Source organism: Microtus pennsylvanicus, chromosome 3 (assembly GCF_037038515.1).
Source record: "Microtus pennsylvanicus isolate mMicPen1 chromosome 3, mMicPen1.hap1, whole genome shotgun sequence".
Taxonomy (NCBI): Eukaryota; Metazoa; Chordata; class Mammalia; order Rodentia; family Cricetidae; genus Microtus; species Microtus pennsylvanicus.
In genome coordinates this window covers 27,675,310-27,696,010 of record NC_134581.1, presented here as the reverse complement: position 1 = coordinate 27,696,010, position 20,701 = coordinate 27,675,310, and the positions used below count along the sequence as shown (strand labels likewise).

The window sequence follows — 20,701 nt, the reverse complement described above, 5'->3', positions numbered from 1 at the left end:
TTAATGCTATCGTGCCTGTGCTGCTGGACCACAGCAGGCATTGTAGTTGGTGTTTCTATCCGTTGTGTGATTCTGCCTTCCCCACCAGGTCCACACATCACAAAAGCAAGGACCACGTCTCTTTCTGCTCGTCACACTACTCACAATGCCCAGAGTTCACATAGTTAATTAATAGATAACGAATAGAAAACTAGAAAATTTATACTTTACAAATATTCAATTATGGTAATGGTCACTAATATTCAAGTCCAGTATTCCAGGGCATGAATGACTATTATCTGAACTGGATTTCCATTCAATATTCTCCTTTGCTCTATGATGTGTGGGAATTATTCTCACAATAATATTTGTTATTAGCATCATTACCATCATTTTAAAAAGCAGTCAGGTCAAACCAAAGCTAACAAAGGTATTGCTGAAATTCTACTTGCAGGAAAATGATCAATAACTTAGAAAAGCATTGGACTACTTACTGACACAAATGATCAATAACTTAGAAAAGCATCGGACTACTTACTGACACAAATTCTTCAAAGCTGATTTTGCCATCCTTGTTGTTGTCCGCAACCACTAAAATTTTCTCCACAATCTCGCGCACCTTGTACCCAGGAAGCGGAAGACTTGCCTCCTTGAACAGGTCCTGAAGTTCATAGTCACTGACATACCCACTATTGTCAATATCTGTAAAGATATGTGGTAAACTGTCAAGTGCAGGAAACCCAGAGTTCTGAAAGTTTGTCTCTTAAGTGACAGGAGCCTTTCTTCCCATACCTAACAATACAGGGTGTGTGTGCATTAGTTACTTCTCTACTGCTATGATAAACACTGTATCCAAGCCAATTACAGAAGACGTTTATTTGGACTTAAGAGTTCCAGGGGGTTAAGAGTCCATCATGGCAGGAGCAGGAAGCTAAGAGGGCTCACATACTGAACCACAAACCTGGAGGGCAGAGTGAACTAAAAATGGCCTGAGTTGTTAACTTCCCAAAGCCCACCCCTCGCACCATACGCTGTCTGGTAAGCTCACACTGCCTAAGCCTTCTCAAATGGTGTTATCAACTGGGTACCAAGTATTCAAATGCCCAAGAAGATGGGGGCCATCTCATTAAAACCATCACGCTATACAATACGCCAATCAACACTTGTGCTTAAACAGCTCATCTCATGGATTTAGAGCTGGTGTGTGTATTTCAGTGTGACAGAGCTCTGACAGAAAACTCAGTCTTGACAAATGACTTAATTTCAGAGAAATAAGCCTGGGGAAGTGTTGGATATATATTAAAAGAAAAATATCAGCAAAGGTCAAGATGGAATAACAAATCAGACTTTATGCAAATAAATTTATAAAATGAATCTGCTGGTCCCACATTGCTATAAAGTATCTATCTGCAACATATAAAACACATGTAATCAACAGAACTCTACTCCTAAAAAATATATGTAATCATATTTCTCGATATTTTGTCTTTGGTGACAGTTTTTATGGATAATTTATTGCTTACTATATATCTATCAAACTATTATATATACATTTAATCATGTTTGATGACATTTTGAGATTAGGTGTTCAAGAAACTTCAACCCTGTATTTGGACTTTGGGAAATTAACTTCTCAATGCTTCCTTGTTATCAGTAAGATGGCCTTGAGCAGGTTGTAGGGTTACTTAGAGACTAGGAGCACTTCTGGACTCAGAGCAGAGATAACAAAACAAATCTGCATAGTTGGCAACATGTCAAGTTGCCACATTGGTTGTTCTGGCTATGGCATGGAGTCACCTCGTGCAGAATCTGTGATGGCCAATTTTCAGAGTCCAGAGTGCTAACCATTATATCAGATAATATATATGGAAGGTTTCATCCTTATGTCAACTTGAGAAGATTCAGAACCAGGAAATGCATGTCTGGGTGTGTCTAGGGGGTGTTTCTGCAAAGGTTTACCTGAAAAGGAAGGACCTATCTGTCCCCACTGTGCCAGCACCAGCCCAGAGGCTGAGGAGGATGTGAGATGAATACCAGCAAACACACTTTCATTAATGGCTCCCCTTTCATTTCATTTTATTTTTCCAACTAGCACTTTTCTCTTCCCCTTTGTAACAGTATTATTTCCACATTTAAACACTTTTTTAAACTCTGCCCAATGCTCTACATTAGTGTCTCTGACTGACACTGGAGAATGAGCTCTCAGGCATAGGATTCTCAGTAAAAATAAGTAAAAATAGGATTCCCAAATAAAAAGCAGAACAAATATTCGAATTATCAGATGTGTCACTGCAATAAAGAAACATAAAAAGCAAGATGACAAGCCTTCCCCGAAAGACCATAACTCCCCAACTACTGAATTCAAATGGAGGTAACACTGGATGAAGATCTCCTAAGTTCTAATAATAAAAACTGACTAATAAAAATGGTCAATGACCTCAAATAGGACTACAGAAAAGCAGATGAAGAAAGGAAACCAGGCCAGAGCAGAGCACCAAGTCAATAAACTATGGGTGAATCAACCAATGTATAAAAAAAGGCAGAAACAATGGAAAGAAAGTCAGCAAAACTATTAAGGTTTGGGAAGACACTAAATGAACAGAAATTCTGGAAATTAAAACTTTATGAATCAAATAAAAATACAGTGGAAAAGCACCCATTGTCAACAGACACAACCAAACAGAAGAAAGAAAATTGAGGATGGATAACATTAACAAATGGGGGGAAGGAGAGAGAATGACCATAATGTCTAAGAACTCTAAGATTCTAAGATACAATCAAAAGACTAAAACTAATTCTCTCTCTCTCTCTCTCTCTCTCTCTCTCTCTCTCTCTCTCTCTCTCTCTCTCTCTCTCTCGGTGCATGATGTGAAAGTCCCAAAATCAGTTAAAAATATACTTAAAAAATAAGATCCAATTATTTGCTATTTCCAAAAATCATAGCTCACTGGCAAAAAACATCTGCAGACAGGCAGACAAAAGATGATGACAACCTATCAAACACACAAGAAATCAAATACAAGCTGGCATAGCTATTTCAGTATCTGATAAAGTAGATTCCAAACCAAGGTACTCAGAAGAGATAAGGAATACAGCCACAAATTGATAAAAGGAAATATTCATCAAGATGATAAAAGGACTTTATACATATAATAAATATATAATATACATATATGCATTATATATATGGAGAGAGAGAGAGAGAGAGAGAGAGAGAGAGAGAGAGAGAGAGAGAGAGAGAGAGAGAAGGAGAAAGAAAGAGAGAGGGAGGGATAGAGAGACTGAATACTGGGGTTCCCAGGTTCGTAACACAGACACTAAGAGCAGAAGAAGTCAATTATGTCCTGAGACAATAACAGAAAGAGACTCACTACCCCCACTCATCTTCAGGTACATCATCCAAATGAAACAACAATAAGACATCAGAGTGGAACTACACCATAGACCAAATGGATTTAGCACTTATCTCATAACAGCTTTAAAAACAAAAACAAAGCCAAAGGAATAAACCTAACCCAGGACACAAAAGCCCTCTATAATGAAAACTTTGAAACAGTGAAAAATAAGTCTGGAAATACTAGATGATCAAAAGACTTCTCATGCTTATGCATGGCAGAACTAATATTATAAAATGACTAAATTACTAAAAACAATGCACACATTAAATGCAACCTCTATCAGAATTCCAATGACATTCTTCACAGAACCAGAAAAAAATCTTAAAATTCATATGCAAATACAAAAGACTTTTAATATCCAAACCAACCCTAAACAGAAAGAACAATGCTGGATGCCTTATAGCACCCCAAACTATACTACAGAGCCATAGCAACCAAAACAGCATGGTACTGGCACAAAAACAGACAAATAGACCAATAAAATGAAATACAGGTTCTAGAAATAAACTCAGACATCTATAGTCACCCGATCTTTGACAATGGTGACAAAAAAAAAATGGAGAAAAGGTCCTGCTAGGAAAACGACATCACCATATTAAAAAAGAAAGAAAAAGTAGATTCATTATCACTTGCCCTAAACAAAAAAATCAATTCAAAACAGAGCAAAGCCTTCAATTTAAGACCCCAGACTAAAATCATTAGTGGGGAACACAGGCAAAACACCTTGAGGTAGGCAAAGGACTTGAATGTACATTACTTTAGAGAAAGCAAACAAGTCACCGTAAAAATCTGTACTTATTTGGGAAATACAAAGACACAAGAAGATACTGCCCAGAACTTTTAAGGGTAACTGTTACGAAACAATAGCAACAGAACAAGTGCCAGTGAGGAGGAACAGAAATGAGAACACTTGTGTCGTGCTGGCGGGGATAAAAACTAGCACACACACACACACACAGCGGAAAACAGCCAGTTGCACACCAGAAAATCAAACGTGGAACTGCAGTATGACCCTGTAGGTTCACGTGTGGAGTATACCCAGAACGGAACTGTAATACGACCCTGTAAGTCCATGTGCGGAGTCCACCCAGAACAGACTGCAGTACAACCCTGTGTGTCCACATGTGGGGTACACCCAGAACAGACTGCAGTACAACCCTGTGTGTCCACATGTGGGGTACACCCAGAGCAGACTGCAGTACAACCCTGTGTGTCCACATGTGGGGTACACCCAGAGCAGACTGCAGTACAACCCTGTGTGTCCACATGTGGGGTACACCCAGAACAGACTGCAGTACAACCCTGTGTGTCCACATGTGGGGTACACCCAGAACAGACTGCAGTACAACCCTGTGTGTCCACATGTGGGGTACACCCAGAACAGACTGCAGTACAACCCTGTGTGTCCACATGTGGGGTACACCCAGAACAGACTGCAGTACAACCCTGTGTGTCCACATGTGGGGTACACCCAGAGCAGACAGTGGGACTGCAACAGGTATCTATCTGTTCACCTGTTTTCATAGAAATGTGATTCAAAATAACCAGAAACCCAGCCGGCTATCAATGAAAGCACGGGCAAACAAAATGCTGTTGTTTACCCACACAATAGATTATGGTTAGGGCTTTAAAAGGAAGGCAGCTGCGACACATGCTGCCTCATAAAAGCCTCATTTCATGCTAAGTGACAGCAGTTGCAAGCCACAGACACGGGACAATTCTGTTTACACATGGTAGAGACAGAAAGGAGAGTGGTAGTTTCAGTGTGGCAGGATGAGGGCTCCTGGGAAAGGACGGTGGTGCTGAGTAATCTGAAGGTACTTCATCCCACCAACCTGTACACTCACGGCGGCCAAAATGCTCGGCTGTGTTTCAACCCACTTTTAAAAAGAAAATGGGACGATCAGCTATTTTTAACTTTCCACTTTCCCTAGTGACCTCAAAATCCTCCCTCCAGTAGGGCTGCAGATGGAGTTGTTTGTGCTTGCTGGGCTCATGAATCACTGTTTATCTTGTACGGTGTCGGTGAGGACATATTCTGTGGGAGTGAGCGGTTCCCTCGCAGAGCAAACTCTCCTGCTGTCAAAGCTACTCCATCAGTGGATTGTCTACTCAAAATACCATTAATTAAATATTGCAAGATCATGTTTCCATGAGTCAGAAAGATTAAAGTTGGCATCCTCGACAGAGAAAACAGATTACTAAGTCATTGTAGTGAGACCCGGGAAGGGTCTCTTTCATTAAAAGGCTCCTGTAAAATGTCTACAATGCCAAACGGGCAGATCCATTTTTATTACTTGGTTTTGGATGCCCAAAAGAAGAAAGAACATTTAATAACTGCCCAATTCTTGGCTTGAAAAAAAAATGCCAAGCACCACAGACAATACTGTAAAACGTTTATTGCTAATAGCTTTCTGCAAATCAGGCCATACGCATGCAATGCTCCAGTGACCAATAGGAGTGCTTGCCCTTCCATCTCCAGGTATAAGAGGAGGATACAGAGATTTCTTTAGAAGTGCTTATTTAACAAGATCTCCTTAGTAAATGGGCAGTGTGGGGGGAGTGAGGAGAGTGGTAGGGGAGTGGGGAGGGGAGAATTGGAGAGGGGGAAGAACATGAGGGATTGGGAAGATTGAGTTGGGTAAAGAACAGAGAGGGAGAGAGAGATCTTGAAAGACGAGTCATTGTGGGGTTAGTGAGAAAACAGGCTCTAGGGAAATTCCCAGGAAACCACAGGATGATCCCAGGTAAGAATCTAAGCAATGGTGGAGAGGGTACCTAAACTGTCCCTTCCCCTGTAATCAGATTAATGACTACTTTAATTGTCATCATAGAACCTTCATCCAGTAACTGATGGAAGCAGATGCAGAGATTCACAGCTAAGCACTGGGCCAAACTCCTGGAGTCCAGTCATAGAGAGGGAGGAGTAATATTATGGGCAAAGGGGCCAAGACCATGATGGGGATACCCACAGAAACAGCTGACTCAAGCTAGTGGGAGCTCACTGACTCTGGAACCAGCATAAGACTGAAGTAGGCCCTCTGAATGTGGGTGACATTTGTGTGGTATGGGCAGTTTGTGGGGCCACTAGCAGTGGAACCAGTATTTATCCCTAGTGCATGATCTGGCTCTTTGGAGATCACTCCCTATGGAGGGATACCTTGTTCAGCCTAAATACAAGGGGGGAGGACCTTGGTCCTGCCTCAAGTGATGTGAGAGATTTTGTTGACTCCCCAAGGGAGGCCTCACCCTCTCTGAGGAGTGGTTGGGGTAGGAGAAGGTGGGAGAAGTGGGAGGATGGGAGGGAGAGGGAACTGCGATTGGTATGTAAAATAAAATTGTTTTAAAAATAAATAAAAAAAGAAAGAAAATTGGGAGGGAAAGTGCTTATTTACACACCAATGATGCACGAATCCCTTTCTGAAGGCAAGCTAAGCTATATTTCTAACAATTATTATTATTATTCTCTAAGGTTCACCCTACATGAATTTTAGTCATTGTTTGGAAGGCTGGTAAGAAATCCAAGAGTGACCACCATTGATCATGAGATCCCTGCTCCACACCTGACCTGTTTTCCACCAGTGCTTTCTTACCCAAGAAGTCTGCTGAGGACAGGGAAAAAACACTGAGCTCATCTTTCACAAGGTTCACTGTCTACTCACATGCATTTACAAATGAGAGAGAGAGAGACAGAGACAGACAGAGACAGAGAGAGACAGAGACAAAGAGAGAGACAGAGACAGAGAGGGAGAGAGAGAGTTGTGCTTTTAGAAGGGAGAAGTAGGAAGCTGCTAAGCTAACGATGTCCTAGACAAAACACAGGATGGTTTCAGGGAGCGAAAGAAGAAAATGGAGACACTCGGGCTTTGAAAACCACACTGAGATTTTTAAGAATTGTGCAGGGAAGGACACGAGACCTCCAGCAGCCTTTAAAATGTATTTCCAAATGTTCTACATTGAGGTAGAAAGTACTGTGATCAGCAACAAAGGCATAAAAGCGGAGTTCAGCTTATACACAAGGAAGTGTTTCTGTATTTTCCTTTCTGTGAAGAGGACACCAGTGGGAAGTGTACTCAGTTACACTGTCATTCATTAACCTGCATTATCCTCTGTGCAGTAATGACCAAGAACTAAAGTCCAATTCACCAAGAAATGCAAGCTTGTCTCTAGCTTATCTTTCAGAAAGAATGCGGTGAAACCCTGATTTAAAGAAGAGAGAAAGCTAAGGAAAGGAATGCCCTTAAGGAGAGCTGAGTGGCAGTCCAAGGTGCGGCCCCATCCCTGAAGTCTGGCAGCAAACAGAACCAGAACACCATAGTTAGGCTTCCTGGAACTTACCTATTTTATTAAACGCTTCCTGTAGCTCCTCAAGCTCCTCCCGAGAAATAGTGGTGGTACTGTTTTCCATCTTTAGACAAGAAAGGCTACTTCAGGTCTTTCTATCTAGAAAGAACATATTACAAAGAGAATATTAGCTCTCGGGAAACATTTGGCTAAGGCATGTAAGGCATGGAGGCAGCACAGCCTCTGCAAGAAGGGCTGGCTGACAAGAAACAAACAGTAGAGTCTCCTGGTGACACTTTTAGCGTGGGCCAGGAAACAACAACAGACTCGGTATTGGGGGCGGGGTGGGGAGGAGCCTTGTTTTTCACACCCCATAAACCTTCTCAAGAGTCTATATAATTTCCATTTATATTTCACCTGACGATTTCAGTTTGAGGAAAGCATAGCACTTGCAAGTATAAAGGATGAAGAAAGTAAAACTTAACGACATTTATAATAGCCACGAAGAGGGTTAGAGTCTGCTCATGCAGAGATGAATTTATGGTTGAAACGTTCATCTTCAAAGTAATCCAACCATAGCCCCATTCTTCCCCCTTCCTTGTGAAAGGTCAGTCCAGGTTAGTGGAGCCCTTCTCAGACTAGGGAAAACAAACTAAACAGGGGGAAAATATGCAAAATTAAGCTGTAAGAAAGTAAGAAGTGGGCTCGGTGGTTAAGAGTATTTGCTGGCCTTGCAGAGGCCCTCGGTTCAGTTCTCAGTGCTCATACTGGGTGGCTCACACCTGGAACTAAAGTTCCAAGGGATCTAACGCTCTCTTCTGGCCTCTGAAAGCACTGCACACATATGGTTCACATACAAATAAGCATGACACACATATAAAAAATAAAAATAACGAAAAAAGCTGGTGTTAATTGTATAAAGTACACAGAGAAATTTTAAATTACACTCATCTTACTATCCAGAATATCTTACTATCCTAATATCTTTTTTATCTTTTCTTAGATCCACTTTCTAAACACAGATACCTCTGTGTAGGGGAGTGGTAAAATGTGAGCAATTGTCATATTTAGTATTAATGCATTACTAGTTGCTTTCTTGCTATTTAGCAATAAACATTTAATGACACATATTACTATCCCATAATTTATTTGGGGGAATTCCCTCATTGCAGAATATTTACATGGCTTCCAATTCTTACACACAATGCCTCAATGTATATCCTTATTCATATCCATATTTATTTCTATACAATAAAAATCGAAACATGTAATTTACTTACATGTTTAAACCTTCTTTTTAAAAAAAGATGTATATATACATGTATATTCAGTGTTCTGCCTGCATATACACCTTCAGGCCAGAAGTGGACACCAGATCTAATTAGAGATGTTTGTGAGCTACCATGTGATTGCTGGAATTGAACTCATGACCTCTGGAAGAGCAGCCAGTGCTCTTAACCATTGAGCCACCTCTTCAGCCCATGTTTAAGACTTCTGATATATAACAGTTCAACATTTATGTTTTATTTGTTCTTGAGACTAGGTCTTACTATGTAGCCCAGGCTAGCTTGTGCCACCTCCTGCTAACTGTTGAGATTATGAACATACACCACCACACCCAGTACAACAACATTTTTCGATGACTTAATGATTTTTATATTCAGCATAGAAGATGAATAAAAATAATATTGTGCTCCTCTCATGTATACATAGTTACATAAGACAGTTAATATGTACCACAAAAAATAGGCAAACACTTGCACCTTATAAGACAATAGGAACTGAAGGTCAGTGGGAAACCCCGTTTCATATTTTTATACTTATATATAAGTTCACGTATACGAGCTTCAATATTCCCAGATTTTCAGAAAATCATACCAATTATAAAAATAATTTATTCACTGAAATTTACCACTGGCAATTTAATATATCAAATCATATGAAGCACTCAAAAGTGCTATGATCTAAAACAGTGCCTGCTTCAGCAGCACGTGTTCTAGGACTGGGATGCAGCACGTGTACTAGGACTGAAATGGTGTGCACACCAACTTGTCTATAATCTCTGATATACTTCTCAACAGAAGAATCTCAAATGGCTGAGAGACACTTAAAATATTGTTCAACATCCTTAGCCACCAGGGAAATATAAATCAATACGACTCTGAGATTCCATCTTACACCTGTCAGAATGGCCAAGATCAAAATCACTAATGACAGTTTATGCTGGAGAGGATGTGGAGTAAGGGGAACACTCCTCCACTGCTGGTGAAAGTGCAAACCTGTACAGCTACTTTGGAAATCATATGGCGGTTTCTCACAAAACTAGGAATCAATCTACCTCAAGAACCAGGGAGACCACACTTGGACATATACCCAAAAGGTGTTCAATCATACCACAAGGACACTTACTCAACTATGTTCATAGCAGCTTTATTTGTAATATCCAAAACCTGGAAACAACCGAGATGTCTCTCAACTGAAGAATGGATAAAGAAAATGTGGTACATATATACAATGGAGTATTATTCAGCGGTTAAAAACAATGGCATCAGGAAATTTGAAGGCAAATGAATGGAACTAGAAAAGATCATAAGGGTCAAGGTCATCATAAGGGAACCCACAGAAACAACTAACCTGAGCTCATAGGAGCTCATAGACTTGGACCAACAGCGAGGGAGCTTACATGGACCAGACCTAGGCCCTCTACACATATGTGACTTGATCTACTTGTGGGACTCCTAGTAGTGGAAGCAGAGCCTGTCCCTAAGGCTTCCACTGGCTTTCAGGAACTTATTTGTTTGCCTTTCCCAGCCTTAATACATAGGGAGGAGCTCAGTCCTGTACAACTTGATAGGCCATGCTTTGTTGACACCCATGGGAAGCCTGCCCCTTTCTGAACAGAAACAGAGGAGGAGTGGATGGGGGAGCAAGAAGAAGGGAATGGGAAGGGAGACAGGAGGGGGAATGTGGTCAGGGTGTAAAATAAATTTAAAAAATTTAATAAAAAAAACAAAACTATAAATACTCTCAGTAAAAATATTAAGACACCTCCCCCAAATTCCAAAGGATATAACTGAGCCATCTTATGCACTCAAGAGTTCCTTATATCTTAGCATTAGGTATTCATTTTAGAAATTTTTCTACAGTTGCAACTTTTTTTCTTTTTGAGACAGATCCTCACTGTGTAGCCCTGACTGTCCTGGAACTCACTATGTAAACCAGTTGGCTTTGAACTCAGAGACCCACCTGCCTCTGCCTCCTAAATGCTGGGATTAAAGGTGTGCACCACCATGCCTGGAAGCTGTGACTCTTTATAGACACAGCTATTTTGTGTTGAAAGAAATTAATTACCAGGACCTCTAAGCATAACTTGCTAGTTTTTCAAAATGCTATTCCCGTGGTGGTGGTGGCTGTGAATCTCTGTGGTCTTGTCTTATTCAAAATCATCTCTATCACTTTCCCTTATCTACATTTTTAAAGGCTGCAGATTACTGTGCTGAGGACTTGGCATTTGAACTGGTAAATATAAAGCTGGGGACCAATGCTTTGCCACACCTATTTGATTTTATGTAATTTGTTAATAATATATAATCATTTTATTTTCCAATAATCAAGCAAAACATTCACATGTATATTATTCTTATTCTTTTTTCCATTATACCTGATATGTATAAAAGATGTTGCTTTAAGTCTTTTAGTATTTAAATGAAACAAACAAAAATACAGAATGATCTGGAGTGTGGAAGGGAAGACAGGGTCTCCCTGTTTAGGCCCTGCTGATCTCAAAATTCTCCTGTCTCTGCCCTAGGATTGCAGTTGGGCATGTCTAGAAGCAGCTGAAGATATAGTGCTTTGCAATATTAGTTAAAGATGTGTGACATTCTTTTATGCTGTGGAATATCTGTTTAATGATGGAAAGATTGTTGTATTCTTTTATGTTGCATTTGCTTAACTCTGTAAAGCTGTGTTACTTTGCCTGTCTAAAACATCTGATTGGTCTAATAAAGAGATGAATGGCCAAAAGGTAGGCAGAAGACATAGGCAGGGATGGCAGGCAGAGAGAATAAATAAGAGAAGGAGAAGAGGAGGAGGGAGAAAAGGGGGAGAGGAAGATGTCAGGGGTCAGTCGTTCAGCCACAGAGTAAGAAGGAAAGAAAGGTATATAAAATAGAGAAAGGTAAAGCCCAGAGGCAAAAGGCAGATGGGATAATTTAAGAAAAACTGGCTAGAAACAAGCCAAGCTAAGGCCAGGTATTCCTAAGTAAGAATAAGCCTCCGTGTATTTATTTGGAAACTGGGTGGAGGGCCCCCAAAGAGTAAAACAAAACAAACAAAATCTCAACTACATATCCTCCTTTGTACATGCACATATGCATATGTGTTCCAATTTACAGGTTTGTGTGTGTGATTATGTGTACTTCTGCACGTGGAGGCCAGAGATCAATACTGCATGTCTTCCTCAGTCACTCTCCACCTTAGTTTAAAACTCACTCATTTAGTGACACTCGTTGACAGCAATCCCTAGAGACCTACCTGCCTCTCTCCATCCCTCCAGACCAGGATCACAGATGCTCACCCTGGGCCTGGCATCTTACATGGTGCTAGAGAGCAGAACTTAGGCCCTCACTCCTGCATGGAAAGTGCTTTACCAATCAGACTTACTTATTTCTGTATTGTACGTATATGAATGCTCTGTCTGCACATATGCCTGCAAGCCAGAAGAGGGCACAGGATTCCACCAGAGATGAGTGCTGGAAACTGAACTCGGGACTTCTGAAAGAGCAGCCAGTGCTCTTAACCTCTAGAGCCATCTCTCCAACCCTCTTTAAGACACTTCAGTGACTTATGAAACTGAAATTCAAATCCAACTTTTAATTTCCTAACTTACCGTCGTTACCACTTAATGTTCATTAAATGCCAGTAAAACAATCATTATATAGGAAAAATAAAAGATAGGAACTGGATGGGAGGTCTTTGGACTCCCCACAGGGCAGGGAACCCTGACTGCTCTTCAGGGTGATGAGAGAGGGGGAGTTGACTGGGGGAGGGGGAGGGAAATGGGAGGTAGTGGCGGGGAGGAGACAGAAATCTTTAATAAATAAATAAATTTTAAAAAAAAGATAGGAACTGCTCCTCAAGAGGAAATGCAGATGGCCATGCAGTAGTAAAGAAACTTTCTTTTCATTATAAAACATGTTCTGTACCCTTTTAGAACATAAGCCTTCTAGCCCGTGTAAATCACTGAAACACAGAGAAGGTAGCTATGACAAGACAGTGCATAAAATATGGTGAGCACTGGTAGCCTGAATGCACTTTTCTAAATGTGGATAATGACAATATGGTATATAAACTTATTGCCTGTATGTTAGGATTTTAAAGAACACTGCTATTTCTTTAGAACACAAAAAATTGATTAAAACACTAAATATATACACCGTAAATGCATTATCTTCCTGGCTTTGTGTGTGTTCTTATTTAATCTCACCACTCCATGGCACTGTTCCTGTCTCTGTTCTGACACCTTAGAAAGTCATGGCATGAAGATAAATGAAATCATGACATTTGCGGGAAAACGAATGGAGCCAGAAATTACTAAAACAAGTGAAATAAACCAGAGTCAGAAAGAAAAATACCATGCTTTCTCTCACAAGCAAATCTTATATTTTCATTTTAAATATGCATATAAATGTGAAAAGTTATTAAAGTAGAAAGGGGATCATTAGAGGAGAAAAAAGAATTGTTAAGGCAGCCAGGAGGCTAACAGAGTGCATGCGACATGAAATCAGAACGGGGGCTATGAAGAGAAGGCGACCAGGGCACGAGTGGGCAGACGGAGGAGGACCAATGAGGAAGTGTGTATGGAAATGCCATAACTGGGTCTGGAGAGGTGGCTCGGCAGTTAAGAACCCTGGCTGCTCTTCCAGAGGCCCCACGTTCAATTCTCAGCACCCACATGGCAGTCTGAGTTCCAGTACCAGGGGATCTGACACCTTCACACAGACATACACACCAACGCATATAAAATAAAAATAAATAAACCACTTTAAAATTAGAAATGAAAGTGATTTTAAGAAAAGAAAATGCCACAATTAAGCATACTAAATTGCATGCTAATTTAAAGATGAAATACTTTTACAAAACAAAGAAGAACCAGTTATAAAGTTGTCAGAAATAAAAATTCCTTTAGAATAAAGCTAAAAGAGAAAAGAAAAAAGGCGTGATCAAAGTAGCTGTCAGTCTCCCACCCTCCATGGCAGAACCCACTGTCACTGCACACAGGCCTCCCTAGCGAAACAGGATAGCAACAACCACATAAGTATACAATTGTAAAATAACTACGCAATAATTTGTATTATATATTCTATTCTTGTGAAATGAGAACCTGCACTTTTAAAAGAAGTCAGCCTTGGTAAAGTAGAGGGGAAACTCTAGGTATATCAACTCATATTTATCAAGCAGATATAACCTGTCTTACACACATGAATACCTGAGATGGACCGAAGAGGCCCCAGGCTCACCATGAGACCTCCAGTGGGCAGGCTATGCTTCTCCTGGGCTTTACCGTGGCCTTTGGATGTCATCAATAATTTCAACACTACATTTTCTTTACAATTTTTTTAGCACCTATAATTTAAACTGAACATTCTTTTACCAATTAAAGCAACCACAGGCCTCTAATTCACAAGCGCCGCCTGTCCTGACCAAATATATATTTGAAAGATAAAGGGAACATTCTGAAAAAGAAAATTTAAATTCAGTTGAAATTTAATCTAATCTTTATACTCCCTCAAATATTCAACTTCCTTGAGGCTCTTAAAACTGCCTAAGCACCCGATATGATTGGCAGGCTCTACCTCTGAACAGCCTGAGGGGAAAGCCCCAACCATCAGAGAACAGTTTCCTCTGCTGCAAAGACACTTTCCCAGAGTTCCCAGGGCTTTATTTCCCTCCTTTCACATGCTCAGATTCCGAGTTCTCAAACTCACCTCTGGCTTGGGTGGGTCAGCTTTTCCCTCATCCACCCTCCAAGAGTCCCCTTTCCCTTACCCCTCCATCCACAGTAACCTAAAGCCTAACGGCAAATATTTACAAAGAGCTTTCAACGGCCTGGAATCATGCCAAAGTCCTCCCACCTATTAATCTGTTCTTTTACTGACAAAGCACGCATGAGCCCTCAAATGTGAGCATGAGGCCCACGGACACTAAGAAGACGGCCTGGAGATTGTACGGCCCAGCCCCATGTCTGTTTGCTCTTGCTTCCTGACTGTGGAGGCCCTGTGACCAGCCACCTCTGCCCAGTCACCATGACTTCCCTGCCATGAAGAACTGCATCTCCTTGCAGGGTTCTGCTGCACAGAATACACCCTCCCTTCCTTCAGTTGCTCTGTCGGCTCTTTCATCACAGCAACAAGAAAAGGAAGGAACACGTTTAAGTTAGTGTTCAAGCAGTAGATACTCAGACATCAAGAAAAATCTCATCGTTATTATTCAAAAAATATAAGTGGAAAAAGTAAACTGCTAAAGAATGCACATGTATGTCATGTTTTGTAAATCAAAAAAAATGTTTTTAAAAATAAAAAAAGTACTGCAAATGTTACTTATGACATCATATGCATGTAATAAAGCTAACTAAACACATAAGAACTACAAACAAGTTCAGAAAAGTGGCTATCGTGGAGAGGGAGGCAAGGTCAAAGCGTGGGGTAAGGCAGCTCGACCTATTACTCTTTTTAAAAAGATATGCTTTAAGGGATTATGACAAAAAGCTTAATGTGTGTTCAGTGTGAGAAGTTAGGAGCTAGTGCACGGCATAGTTACACGTTGTCTGTATTTTTCCAAGCTTTAAAAAATAATTCTTTTTTTAAAAAAATATTTATTTATTTATTATGTATACAATATTCTTTCTGCGTGTATGCCTGAAGGCCAGAAGAGGGCACCAGACCTCATTATAGATGGTTATGAGCCACCATGTGGTTGCTGGGAATTGAACTCAGGACCTCTGGAAGAGCAGGTAATGCTCTTAACCGCTGAGCCATCATTCCAGCCCTAAAAAATAATTCTTAATGTTAAAAACTTCCTATACAGGAAAAAAAGATATTTCTTAAACCAAAGTCATAAATTACTAATTAAAGGAATGGGTCTGAGGCTGAGGAGACAGCTCTGTCAGTAAAGTAATTGCCTTGCAAGCATGAAGACCTGAGTTCAGTTCCCAGAACTAAGGCTGGAAGGAGAGAAGCAACGCTCTAAAGTCGTCCTTTACCTGACTTAGTGCGCATGCGCAGATACACACGGCCCAATCAATTAAAAAGAAGCTGGATGGCACCTGAGGAACTATGCCTGCTGTTGCCCTCTGTCAGCCACACGTACATGCACACGTGGGCACCTACACACATACACATGTGAACACGCACACAGCAGTATTGGGGGAGGGGGTCTTAGGCTCATGAGGCTCTGATCTATGCTACAGGGAAAGGAAAGGGAGAGAATGAGAGGGGTGGGAGAGGGCAGATGGGAACGGGAAGGGAACCGGGCAAAACCTAAAAACAATCAACCAAAGAAAGATGGTATCTTGGCCGTCTCTTTTCGAACGGGGGAAATTTCCAAGGCTTTGGGAAACTGCAAGTACTTCAATCTTCAGCAACTTTCAGAAGTCAATACTATGACAGAATATACTGAAGTATTACTGTCTGCTTAGTCTCTTCCCTCCTCGTTTAAAGCAACAGCAATATCTTCTTGCCTTGGGGTCCTGGGAACACAGAAGACAAGAACAGCCAGAAATCTGTGGTCCCCTCCACCTTGGAAAGCATACGCCTAGGAAAAGGTTTACCTAGGCTGAGTGTTCAGGGACGGGGTTGGGGCTGGCAGACAAGACATAGGTGAAGAAGGCAGGGGAAGAATGGGAGGAGAGGAGGAAGAAAAGCTGGCAGATGCCAGCAAGGAAGGCTGCTGCCACCACAAAGAGCCTGCAGACTAAGCCAAGGGGTGATTTCAGCGGTGCCACTGAGGACAGACGGGTGAAGGCAGCAGATAGGTCAGCATTTCTGACAGAGGCTGTAGAGCTGGCGCTCTGTACCCTCCTCCACTTCTCCTATCGCCCTCTACAGCCTTCCCTTTTCCTGTTGTTTCTATTTTCGGCGCCCTATTACAAGTTTAAAGATCTCAGTCACCAGAATCCACCACCACATAAAAACACAAGTAGCTAAGAAATAAAATGTGACCAGAGAGTTTCCTTTCTAGTTTCTAGTTTCCCAAGACAAACCTGGGAAGTACTTTCATGTGTCTAAAGTCTTCCCACAATTTAAAAATAAATTATTTTGCTTGTTTGAGAATTGCCTTGGTGCACAGATAACACTAGAGGCCCTGACAATACCAATTAGGCCCCTTAGGACGAAGACCTCCGCCACACAGGGTAAAGGGACACTTGATTCCAAACTGACTTACTTTGTGATCTCCTAAAGGGAAGCCTGTTAGTCACTGTGGCCTGCACTCCAACCTTGGCCTTTTCACTGTGGCCTGTACACATCAGTGTCCTTCCTGCGCCTTCCCTGTTGAGTTCCTCATCACAGTCTAAGACACAATGGCTCTGTACTTTCCTTAGGTCAGTTCTTCACCTCTTATGCACTGTTCAGTTCACATTAATTATTCCTGGCCGTGTGTTGCATTATAACAATCTCACTTTGTTCTTTTAGACTCAGCGCGCCTTCCTAACCTCGTTGCTTGCTCCTCACAAGTGGAAGGGGACCCATCGTCCCTTGTGCCCTCAGTCACCTGAGGGCTCTCCACACGGAAAAGATTTGGTAAACTTCATCACCTGCCTCCCCTCCTGCCAGGCCCTTTTTCTGACCAAACAGCTCCCTTGCGCTTTCTTTATACTTTAATCTAGATTTCACAAGAGAGGAGAATGCAGGGATTTTTTCTTCTGAGTTTGGCTTGTTTTGCTGAATGTGATAACAATCTGCAGCTCCATATACTTATATTCCCGCATCCTCTTCATTATTGCTTTAAAAAACTTGAGGAAGATTTTCTAGGACTGCTGGCTTCACCAGTGCCCTCTGACCTTCCTGATGATGGAAACCCTTACCCTGCCTGTAATCTGTAGCAAGTATTCTGACTATAGATAGAGCAACAAGAGAGAAACAAAAAAACAAAGCTTATAGTGTCAAAATTTTTAAAAATTAAAACAATTTTACTGGCATGGCATGGGTGAGGGTGCTCTCAAGAGAAGGCGACCAAACGGGATCTGGCCGGTAAGTCCGCAGCTCCCGGGAGCTCCGCAGTGGGACTGTGAGGCTGCTCTGGAACACTTCTCAGTGGTCCCATCATCACATGTGATGACAGCCTGATTCTATGGATTGGAGACCCTTGGCCACATGTCCCATTCCTACAGTCACGGGACACCAAGAAAACAAGACCGGCAGCTCCGGAGCTCTGTTCTAGTTCGGTTGCTTTCTTACAATCTTTAGGCTTGCACAGGGCAGCAACATTTTAAATTTGGCTCTTACCCACATATGAGCGCGCCATCCTAAAAGTGGTGCCATCAGTGCTTGGTACCTAGTTACGAACACCTAAAGACTGTAAAGATACGGTTCACAAAATCTCCCACAAGCTCGCTACTCTAAAACACTGAGCTCAGTGACATACTGTCAGTCCAAACAAGGCAAAGGGGCCTTTCTTACTCTTTACAACAAATACGAGCGTTCACACAGACCAAGCCCTCTCCTAGGTACCACACATATAACCTGTCCTGTCTCACAGCAACTCTCTAAGATTGGCAGCATTCCAATTCCCACTTTACAGGCAAGGAAACCGAGGCCAAAGTATGTAGAGTAAATAGAAAAGCTGGATTCTGCACCTAAAGAGCCTATTAAATTCCAACCCAATTATTTACCTTCTTAACAGAGGTCACGATATGTCTCTTTACATGCCCACAGCTCAAGTCAAGCTCCCTGTGATCTTTTTCTGTTCAAAGATGGCCCAGGACCTAACTTTACAGTTCATAACTATTAGACCAAAAGTGCACACACTACGTGATCTTTCTAGAAACTGGGGAAACTGATGGGAAGATCTAACTAAGCTTTGGAGAAATGATGTGAATTATTTTACAACCCTTTTTTTGGTCTCTGAAAAGTACTTTACTCCTGTTTTATGTATCATGTAGTCACAGGAAATTATACACTGCGGGGTGGGGGTGGGGGAACTGCCCAGATTGTAATTGCCTGTAAATGGCACATGTCTCAGAATGCATGTTTCAGTACCACACCAAACAGCTATCAAAGAACAGGAAACAGTGATTGGTGACTCACAATTCCCATACAAATACTCTGGAATAACCTAGGTATAACTTCCTGGCCTGACATCCTTTCCCCAGCTCTACCAGAATTCACAGAAATCAAAAAAATGCAAATGAACCTCTAGTCTAACTGGTGCCAAGTGAACTCAAACCTCCAAAACACACACTGGCTCAAAAGCAAAGCTTTTCATTTTTTGACATTTAAAAGATGTTTTCAGGAGATGAATTCCTGAGATGGTATTTTTTTTTCAGCACACAGAACCCAACTCTAGTTGTCCCAATTAAAAAGCAAAGGAAGAAATTTTCATGCGACATATGCAGATACTTTTTTCAAGGATTCATTAAAAAAAAAACTCACAAAAAATCCTAAGTTTCTAAAGGTTATGGATAAGAAAATGAGTATTTTTAAAAACATATTATCAAGTACAAAGGGAGGTCATAATAGCAATGAACAACTCTCAAACTAAAAAGCACACCAAATTAACACTATTCTTTCAACAAGCAGCCTGCTCAACTGAAGGATCGCCAAACAGCAATCTGGAGTTTTCTTACTGATGGAAGACTGATTCTCTACATGCAAGTAAGGACTCGCCCACAGGCTATGAAGCCTCTATCTCCTTTGCGCTGCAGCATTAATGAAAGTGGTATTCACAGCTCTGGAAGTTTCTCCTCTCTAGGATTTCAGCAATAGAAAAATTAATAACCACACTTCATATTTAACAAATATTTTATACCTCCCAAAGAAGTTCTTACCTGCTACCTAATTATTAGACATGAGTCACCCAATGGAGAATTTAAGATATAATGTACCATTTACTCAGGCGGTTCCGAAGGTTTCCCCATGAGCATCTGGATGGATGATGGATGTAGGAAGGCCCAGTTCGTTGTGGTGGTACCACCCTTGGGCTGGTGGTCCCAGTGCTGTACCAACGCAGGCTGAGTAAACCCTGAGGAGTGAGCTAGTAAGCAGGGTTCCTACATGGCCTGTCCTTGACTTCCTGCCCTGACTTCCCTCACTGATGGACTGTGATATGAAGGTGTAAGCCAAATAACCCTTTCCCTCCCCCAGTTACTTTTGATGGTGTTCTTTATCGTAGCAATAGGAACCCTATCTGAGACAGTGACTATTGTCACTACAGATTAGTTTGCATCCTTTAAAATTATTAACAATATATTCTTCTGAAGGCTTTTTCATTCAGTATCATTATTTTCATAGTATTCAAATCTTATGCCTATCATTTTACTGTGTCATTGCTTATTATTGGGTTTTACGGGTTGCTCCCAGCCATAATGGGGGTGAGCACCCATTCTTTCATCATGAAACATGCTGTCAAAGCATCCATGGGAAACTGCATCTATCAGATCGAGGAAGCTCCCATCTTAGCTAGTTGGAAAGTTTGGTGTGTGCATGTGTGTGTGTGCGTGCGTGCGTGTGTGTGTGTGTGTATGCATGTGTGCGTGTGTGCAGGGAATTCATTAGTCACTAATGGATGTTAAACTTACAATGCTTTTTGTGTATCTCTAAAATGATGATACACTTCTGTTTGTTAGTATTTTGGGTTGCAATTACTGCTTTTGAATGTTAAGAGTCTTACATTCCTGGAGTAAGCTTTCCTTGCTGAGGACGCATTACTCTTTATTGTGTATGGATTGGTCAGGTTTAAGCATTTTCCTGCTGTCTTCTTTCTTCTGCTTGTTTTCTCTCCTTTTCTTTTTATCTTCTTTTTTTGTGGGAGGGAGGATTACTCAA

At 41.3% G+C, this 20,701-nt stretch overlaps 1 protein-coding gene across 1 annotated transcript in view; it reads right to left on the bottom strand.

Annotated features, from left to right (window-relative positions):
- The window catches only part of Pls1 (plastin 1), a 90,326-nt gene that overhangs the window by 35,801 nt on the left and 33,824 nt on the right, over positions 1 to 20,701 (bottom strand). Inside the window, exons 2-3 of the mRNA XM_075964969.1 lie at positions 7,716 to 7,820; positions 518 to 681 (exon numbers count right to left, since the gene is read on the bottom strand). Of these exons, the coding sequence (XP_075821084.1) occupies positions 518 to 681; positions 7,716 to 7,785 (234 nt within the window). The 5' untranslated portion in view covers positions 7,786 to 7,820. The remainder of the gene's footprint in view (positions 1 to 517; positions 682 to 7,715; positions 7,821 to 20,701) is intronic.